At 45.4% G+C, this 8,160-nt stretch overlaps 1 protein-coding gene across 3 annotated transcripts in view; it reads left to right on the top strand.

The window, feature by feature from the left end:
- Window positions 1-2,977: 2,977 nt before the first annotated feature.
- The window catches only part of znf385d (zinc finger protein 385D), an 86,590-nt gene continuing 81,407 nt past the window's right edge, over window positions 2,978-8,160 (top strand). For all 3 annotated transcript variants that reach the window (XM_037075374.1, XM_037075373.1, XM_037075371.1), the window contains exon 1: window positions 2,978-3,220. Coding sequence is in view for 2 of the 3 variants with exons in the window: in XM_037075373.1 (XP_036931268.1) it covers window positions 3,199-3,220 (22 nt within the window). In the remaining variant the exon portion in view is untranslated. The remainder of the gene's footprint in view (window positions 3,221-8,160) is intronic.

Genomic DNA, 8,160 nt, shown 5'->3' with positions numbered 1-8,160 from the left:
TTACACAGACACAAACTGTGCATAGACAACACACACACACACACACACACACAGATAGAGATGCACACTTAAAAAGAAGCTTGACAAGAGATGTGTGTGCATGTGTGTGTGTGTGCGTGTGTGTGTGTGCGTGTGTGTGTGTGTGTGTGTGTGTGAAGGCTACAGATAGAGGGGGAGCAGCAGCAGTGTCTCATGGCTGCAGCAGCAGCAGCAGCAGCAGCAGCAGCAGCAGCCTGATATCAGCTCCTGTTGAGTCTGATTACAACCAGCCAGAGAGGAAGAAAATGAATCGTGAAGAGAAAGAGAGAGAGAGAGAGAGAAAGAGAAAGGGGGGGGGGGCTGACTAAGTGAGAGCAAAATGAGACAGAAGGGAGCGAACTGCAACAAAAAGACAGTCTGGGAAGGCGTGTTGGAGCGTCAGAGAGAAAACAAGAGAGCGAGTGTCATCAGCACAGGGGGAAATGGAAGTGTAAAAGAGGAGGAGGGAGAGCAAGACAACAGAAACGGCAGAATCAATCAGCGCACTTTCCTGCACTTAAGTAACTGTGTTACTGTCAGATTTGTGCAGTAATCGGATTTCTCAAGCTCTGTGTAAACAAGAAACCTGGTTTCCATAATTGGGGTAGGCGTTCAGAGAAAACCCTCATCGCCCCGCCGTATTTCTGCCGGAGAACAGAAAGTATCAGTGTGACAGGCGAGCAGCGGGATGAAAGGAAAGATCGTTAGAGATGCATCCACGTTTCAGAATAATTTAATCCAAAGTCTGACTCGAACAGGAAGTAGACTCTTTAAGTATTAATAAGTTAGTTCAACAGCTGGCGAACTGTAAAACGTACTGTGTGAGGAACAAACCGCGAGCTCGCTCACCATACATCCTGTCCTCTCACACTGTGCCAGAAACAACACACAAAACATCACACAGCAACATCTTATCACCACAACTCTTAACCAATTAGGTTCAGGAACAAGGACAGACACCTGATCATGGAAGATATAGGCGATCGTCCTTGGTAGAGAAATACAAAGGTAGTGAAACACATGTGACAAAATAGGTAAAATATGAATTCTTCTGTTGACATGAGAACACTAGATGTAAGACAACGTGCTCAACTCACGTATGAAGCTTCAGTGCGTCTGCTGAATCATTCTTGTAGTGAATAAACAGAAAAGAAAAATAAAGGACAACGCTCCCATCAAACCAGGATCCACGCCGCAGGAAGGGCGTCTTTCCCGAAACGTCCTTGAGGTAAGAATAAACAGTTTGATGTGAGTGAGGTCCTTTATTATTCTTTTTTTTTGTTTGTTTGTTTATCCACTAAAAGTAGAAGATTTCACCACCGCTGACATCATCGGTTAGCAGGGCTCCAGGAAGAAGTCCTGCACCATGAGAATCACAAGTCTTTATTTTCAAGGTCCAACATGACTCTGCCATGACTCTGAAAGAATAATGTTGTACAGTCGTGATTTTTATTATTATTATTATTTTTTTTTTGCACCTCTGACTCATTACGAATCCGGGAAGCGCTCCTGTCAGTGCATTTATTTTTATTTATAATGCATCATGTTTGAATTGACATGATTTGCATTGACGCTAATGGAAGTTAAACACACCGTTGATTTATTAAGTTGTTACGGTGAACATGTAAGCACACAACTGCCTGGTCACACTTTTATTTGGAGCAGTGATTATACAGAAGCTGGTTTCAAAAAGAGGTCAGATTGTATGTAAGCTTATGAAAAAATGGCAATACTTCTTCCGTTAACAGTTTTTCTAATGAGTTTATGCTCTCTCTCTAGTTTCAAGTCATCTTCAACGCAACATGATGTTGATTTGGTAAATTATGGTCCCATGTAGAGAGAAAATAGACGATAAAACAGGGAACGCTTTAGGGCGGGGCTTCCTCGTGATGGACGAGTTCCAACAAGTCATCCTCGGGTTCTTGGTCGGATCCAAACAGAATAAACCAATGGGTGACGTCACGATGAGTGAACAGAAAGTGATGAAGCTGCTGAACCAAAACAATAAGCTGAAAGATGCTAAAACGCTGGAATCCTTTCTGGGCTCTTCACTTTTTACGGGTTGTGTATCGAGTATAACACAAGACTACGGATCAGTGGAGCTGTAAAAGTCTGTAAGAGTTCTGCCCACCGCTCAGTGAGTTTGTATTTTTATTAACGCTGTTCCAGTAACTGATTTCATGAACACCTGCAGACTGAAGTGCTCCGGTCCAGGACTTTGATATATGATGGACTACTTCCTATGTGTTGCCCAATTTCCATAACCTGATTTCTCCCAGAAACCCTTTTTTTTTTCCTTCCCCTTTTTTCTCTGGTGTGCATGTAAACGTGTTGAGTGAAAAGCCGAAAAACGATAAGAGACACAAAAAAAAGGGGGGGTGAGAGAAGAAATGCAGAAACAGAAAGAGAGAGAGAGAGAAGAGAAAAACACGCTGCAAAGATATTTACTGAGGTGGAAACGAAGAGAGACAGATAAGGAGGGGAAAGAACCGGGGGAGAGCGAAAGGCAACGGTGAGGAATCAAGAAAAGAAAAAAAAAAAGAGAGAGAGAAAGGAGCGAGCTGGAAATGGAAGCAGGGGAAAGGGAATAAGATCAAATAAACGAGAGACAGCGGGGGGAGAGCAGGGAGAGAGGGAGAGAGAGACGGAGGCATGGTTGACACATAAAACAAAGATGAGACACCTAGAGAGAGAGAGAGAGGCAGAGAGAGGCATTCGTGAAGAAGAGGCTGTTGCTGGAAAATGTAGATAGACACCTCGGAGAGAGAGGGAGGAAAGAAGCGAAGGGATCCAGTGTGTGGAGGGGCCAGAGAGGAGGAGGAGGAGGAGGAGGAGGAGGAGGGAGGGGAAGAGCTAAAAGAGGAGGGGAGGGGACGAGACAGGCAAGGGAGGACCAGCGCCAGGAGAGAGAGAGAGAGAGAGAGAGAGAGAGAGAGAGAGAGAGAGAGAGAGAGAGAGGGAGAGGGGGAGGCAGATACGGAGGTCCACAGACAGCAGCAGGCGTGCAGAGTGCAGCATGCAGGCTGGCCACTGACGCTGCCGTCGGATTGAACACACATGCAACAGACACACACACCCCTGAGGAGTGTATGAGACATGCCCAGGCTGCCGTCCATGGACACACACACACTGGCAGGGCACCAGAGAGGAAATACAGCAGACCCCCGAGCCTGAGGAGCCATGGAGAGCAGCATGTTCTTTGGTGAGTGTTTGTATTTTTTTTTTCGTCATGTCAACCTGGTGTGTGTGTGTGTGTTCTGGAGAAGCAGGAGAAGTGCTGGTTTCTGTTAAAGTTACACACCTCGAGACCTGCTGTGCTTTATATGTATGGATATATGTGTGTGTGTGTGTGTGTGTGTGTGTGTGTTATCACAGTCAGATCCGGAGTGTAAGTGGACCTCTCCTTAAATGTAAACGTGTTCCCAGCCTGCCTGCGACTTGTTCTGGAAACTAACAGAGACGGATAGAGAGTTGAGAAAGCGTGAAGTTGCACGGTGGGGGACTCCTTCAAAAAAAAAGAAAAAAAAAAAAAAAAAAAAGAAATGTTGAATGAACCTGCTCACCAGGTGACCCCCCCCTCCCACACACACACACACACACACACACACACACACACACACACCACCACCGTTCTTCTTCCTCATGCTCACACTCAGGTCGATGAATCCCAAAGCCTCTTGAGAATCACCGTGTTTCGCTGTCTGACCAGCTGACTTGTCTGTTGGAATCCAGAAAAAAAGAAAAAAGGAAAAAAGATTGCCAGCCTGGAGAGCCACTTGATATTCCGGGGTCGGATATTTAGGGAAATTTAGAGAAAGCCCCCCCCCGTCCATTAGTTTTTATAGAAACAGGCTGGAGGAGGCTTAGGGAGACTTAATGCGCGAGCGGCTTCTCGTCAAGTGCTCTTCTCACGGCTGGCTTACAGTCACATAGGAGGAATAATTACACAGGGATCCCGAGTTCTGAGGGGGTGATTTGTTAAATGAAAGACTCTTTTTTTTTTTTTTTTTCCTTCTCTTTTTTTCATCCCGGGGATTAAAGCGATCTGAAGTTACAGACCGTGGCTTGTAACAGCGAGAAGGATTTTCTCTTGTTATGCCATACACAGAGGAGGAGGAGGAAGAGGAGGAGGAGGAGGAGGAGGAGGAGGTGGAGAGGAAAAGAGTGCTGGGAGCTTATAAATGAATAAGCTGTCAGGTGCGGAGACAGCTTCAGCTCTTTGTGATCCACCACCGACGTCGGTCAGGTGTGCAGCTTCTGGAAAGTGGAGAGAGGACAGAAGGCGACGCGGCTCTGGCTGGTTGGGTGGTTTGAATTTGGCCCCGTTTAACCCCCGAAAAAAATATAGAGACAGGAGAAGCTTCCAGGCCTTGAAGCGGAAACAACAGCTCAGGGAGGTTTTGAGGGTTGTTGATTCTTGTTTAGTCTGTGAGCCACCTTATCTCCAGCGCTCAGCGTAAAACAAAAAAAAAAAAAACAGGAGGAGTAAAGGTCAGTGTTTGCTTACAGGATGTGCGTCGTTTTAACATTTATGAATGCAATCCTGAGTGCTCCGCTCGGAGAAAATAGACGCCTCCTAAAAGATTAATAACGCTGTTTGTTCCCCAGCTGTGCGATCGCTGCGATTTTCACTGGAACATGTTCTTCTGTTGAAGTGATTGAAATCAGGTGACGTATCACGCGCCGCTGGCTGCTGACCTCCCTGGAAACAAGATCCGAAAAAAAAAAAAAAAAAAAACCCAGAGCAGATCAAAAAAGCTGTACGTCAAAAAAACCCCAACAGGAGAAGAACCCAGCGCGAGAGCTGAGAGGTCTCGAGTGTGTGCCGCAATCACACCAGCTATTAGTGCCGCGGAGTCGGGAGGCCCGGAGGAAATCCATCCGGTGTGTCTGACTTTGCGGTCGGCGTTTAGCAGCACGTAAGCGTCCCTTTGGTTAACCTCAGATTACAGAGCACATGGGAAGTGATTGTTGGATGCGATTCAGAGACAGCTGTGTTTATTAGCGAGCTCCACTCATGACAGCGGCGAGAGCTACAGTATGCTAATCTGAAAGGGGGTGGAGGCAGCGCGTGTTGTGCAGCTCCGAGCCAAATGCGCTGCTGAGATTTATGGAGTTTAGTGAGAACACAGTGCCGATCCTGTAAAGGTTAATTGGAAAATCAGCGGAAGGCAAAGAATAAGAATGTTTTAAATCTACCCTTTGTGGGCACTTTGTACAGTTTAATAGGGGTGAAATGATTTTATCCGCCTCGCTTGAAGGGAAGTGCTAATCTTGGAGCATGTTAAGGGTCGCGGAATACAATCAGCAAACTCAACGAGAACACGAAAAGGTGTTAATCACATCTGGAGTGTCATCAGCATACGAATGACTCTTCGTGAAATTCGGATTTATCTAATAATTGGATTTATGTTTGCTCAGGGAAAATGAAGGCGGCGCAGTCTTATTCTTGAGGCTCTCGCGCTGCGTGGACTCTCTGGACAGATCTTATCGCAGGCTCAGGACAGTAAGAGGAGGCGGAAGGTGGAGGGGAGCTGTGCCAGGTGATTCATTATTAATGCCAGTCGGCGTCCTCCAGACATCATTTTTACTCTCTGTCTCTCGGCATACTGCCGCAGGAGTAAAAACACTTGAGCCCAGACGAGTGAATCTTTCAGGAAGGGCGATGCAGAGGACAAGACGGAGTCTAAAGCAGGTCGTGATACAGTAGCCACACACACTCACTCACACACACACACACTTCCTGTCCGATGAGCTGCTCTTAATGGTCTACTGTAAGTGCTCGCATCATTAAACACAGCCCGCATGACAAAAGGATAAACAAAGGCCAGTGGGTGGAAACGTTCATCAGTTCTGATCCGTTCCGAATATTTCCAGGAGTCAGATCTCATCTCAGCTCTGCGCCATTAAACTTCTGGGCAGAGCGGGCAAAAAAGCATCTCCACAAAGCCCGAGGTTCAGCGTGTCAACTGGTTTGTGGTAATTTGATTAATTAAAATTACGCTTTAGAATCTTCTCCCCCTGCAGCAGACTCTCAGCGGGCGTGACGAGGTCTTCAAAGCTGCTCTAATTAGTCGCGTTTTGGCCACTTGCAAGAAAAACCCTGAACCAAAGTGAAAATTGCACGATTAACATATTATGACCTTGTAAACATTTCTGGGACTGATGTGCGAGCGGGCCGTTGACACATCCAGCAAACAGGGGACGACATCAGCGTTCATTTAGTGTCATTGTTCTGGTGAAGTGACGTCTAACAGCTTCCATCTGCTGTTTGCTGCATGTTCGCCTCTTTGGCTGCTGGAGCTAGCTGCTAACTTCAGCTGGCTAACGTTCGGCCAAGGAAAGGAATTCCCTGAGAGGTTTACTGTTTCAGTGCACTGATGTCATCTCAGTGAAACTATAGAATACCCTGCCTCCATTACATAACACAAATGTGTGTGTCTGTATGTTGGCCAATATATCAGTATCGGTATGGACTCTGATAAAATCAAGTTCTTCGATCAGATTCTGGTTTCTGCTAAAAACAGCAGCCTGGTGCAGCTGCGGATGTGGTGGATCAGAGTCCTGGGGCTGAAATCACAGTAACATTTTGGCCTGAAAGAATAGTTATATTGATTTGTGTGGCTTTAAGGGTCCTGCTTTACTTTTTTAAGTCGGGATGTACCTGAAGAGCAAAATTGCGCCGCTCAGTTTTTAGTCTTTTTGCTTCTGTCTTCTTCCAGAGCAGTGAGAAGATGTCAGAGATGCATTTATCTGTTGGATTCAGTTCAGATTTTCTAAAATGCAAATAAGTGCATATTTAAATGACGTTTCATGGTCATATCTATGAATCAGAATGATCCCTGCTCATCAATTTTTGTCTAAAGATGCATGTAATGTTGCATGTTGCCTCTGTTTATCATTTCTTCAAAATTATTATTTTATTTTTGTAAGAGCAAAGAAATCTCGACTTCAGTCGCTCTCGCATTCACCAAATATTCCAGTCCATCTATGTTCTGAAGGTTTCCACAGAGAGGTTTTCATGCATCATTCATAGCCTGATTTTATTCCCTAAAACATGGCGGAAATTGATTTTTATTTTTATTTTTAAAAGTGTTATGCCTTTTGACAGTTTTTCTGATTCATGGAGTGATAAAAAATTCCCTTTGTAAAAACCTTTGACTCCAATGTGTCAACAAAATGAAACAAGAATTTTATTTTGAACCTGGCTTCATCCAGCGCTCCGATTTCTGCCCATGGAAATTAATGCAGATTAGAGGCTCGTTTTGCATATTCAAATACATAGAATTTCAGAAGAACATTGTGGTGATTTAAAAATGTCACCATGTTCTTCTGTAGCGTCTCCCTTCATTTCACGTCAAAGAAAAAAATAATCCTGCAGCAAATCGGGCACTGAAAACTGTAAAGAGGGAGAAGGATTGTGGGTTTTGTTTTCCCCCCATCAGCTGAAATCAGGTCATGATCTTCTTTTATACACGTTTTATGTGAATATCTGGCGTTTGTTGGTTTCAGGTTTGCTGCCCGGCGAGCTGCAGACTGAGAGCAGCCACTCTGTGTGGCCTGAAATACAAATCTGCGGCCACATTTACATAGACAAACATTTCACAACCTCAAGCACTTAGGAATCCCACATTCAACCGCCATCGCATACTTGCTTGTCAGTGGCTGCATGAGAAGCTGGTAGTCAGAGGTCTTCACTCAGCTGCCAGACTTCATTCACTGTGTAAACACACCGGCCCGGGGAGGATCGCACCGAGGGGGCGACGCTGACGTATAAGCAGGCTTTTCATTTGACCGAAGTTTTTGGATTTCATTTGTTCGGAGTCAATGTTTTAAATTCATCTTTGCGCCATAGTTTTATGCTGCCTGGCCCCCCCCGGGTCGCTCTGACAGCCTTCTAGTTATTTTAATGACTTTCACCCGCTGACCTTCCAGCGTTGAGCGCCTCTCCTGAGCGCCTCTCGATGTAGATGACATTGTCAGCTGTAGACGTTCAGCCCACCTGCCTGCGGCGCTGCACTCTGCCGCCCCGAGTCAACATTTAGAAAGTTGCAGACAGACGCTCAAATATTAACATTTTTTTTTTTTTAGCTGAACTCGAGTCAAATATTGACACAAACTGATAATTATGGATGCCATCTG

This window comes from Acanthopagrus latus, chromosome 17 (genome assembly GCF_904848185.1).
Source record: "Acanthopagrus latus isolate v.2019 chromosome 17, fAcaLat1.1, whole genome shotgun sequence".
Taxonomy (NCBI): Eukaryota; Metazoa; Chordata; class Actinopteri; order Spariformes; family Sparidae; genus Acanthopagrus; species Acanthopagrus latus.
This window is presented reverse-complemented; position numbering and strand designations above follow the sequence as displayed.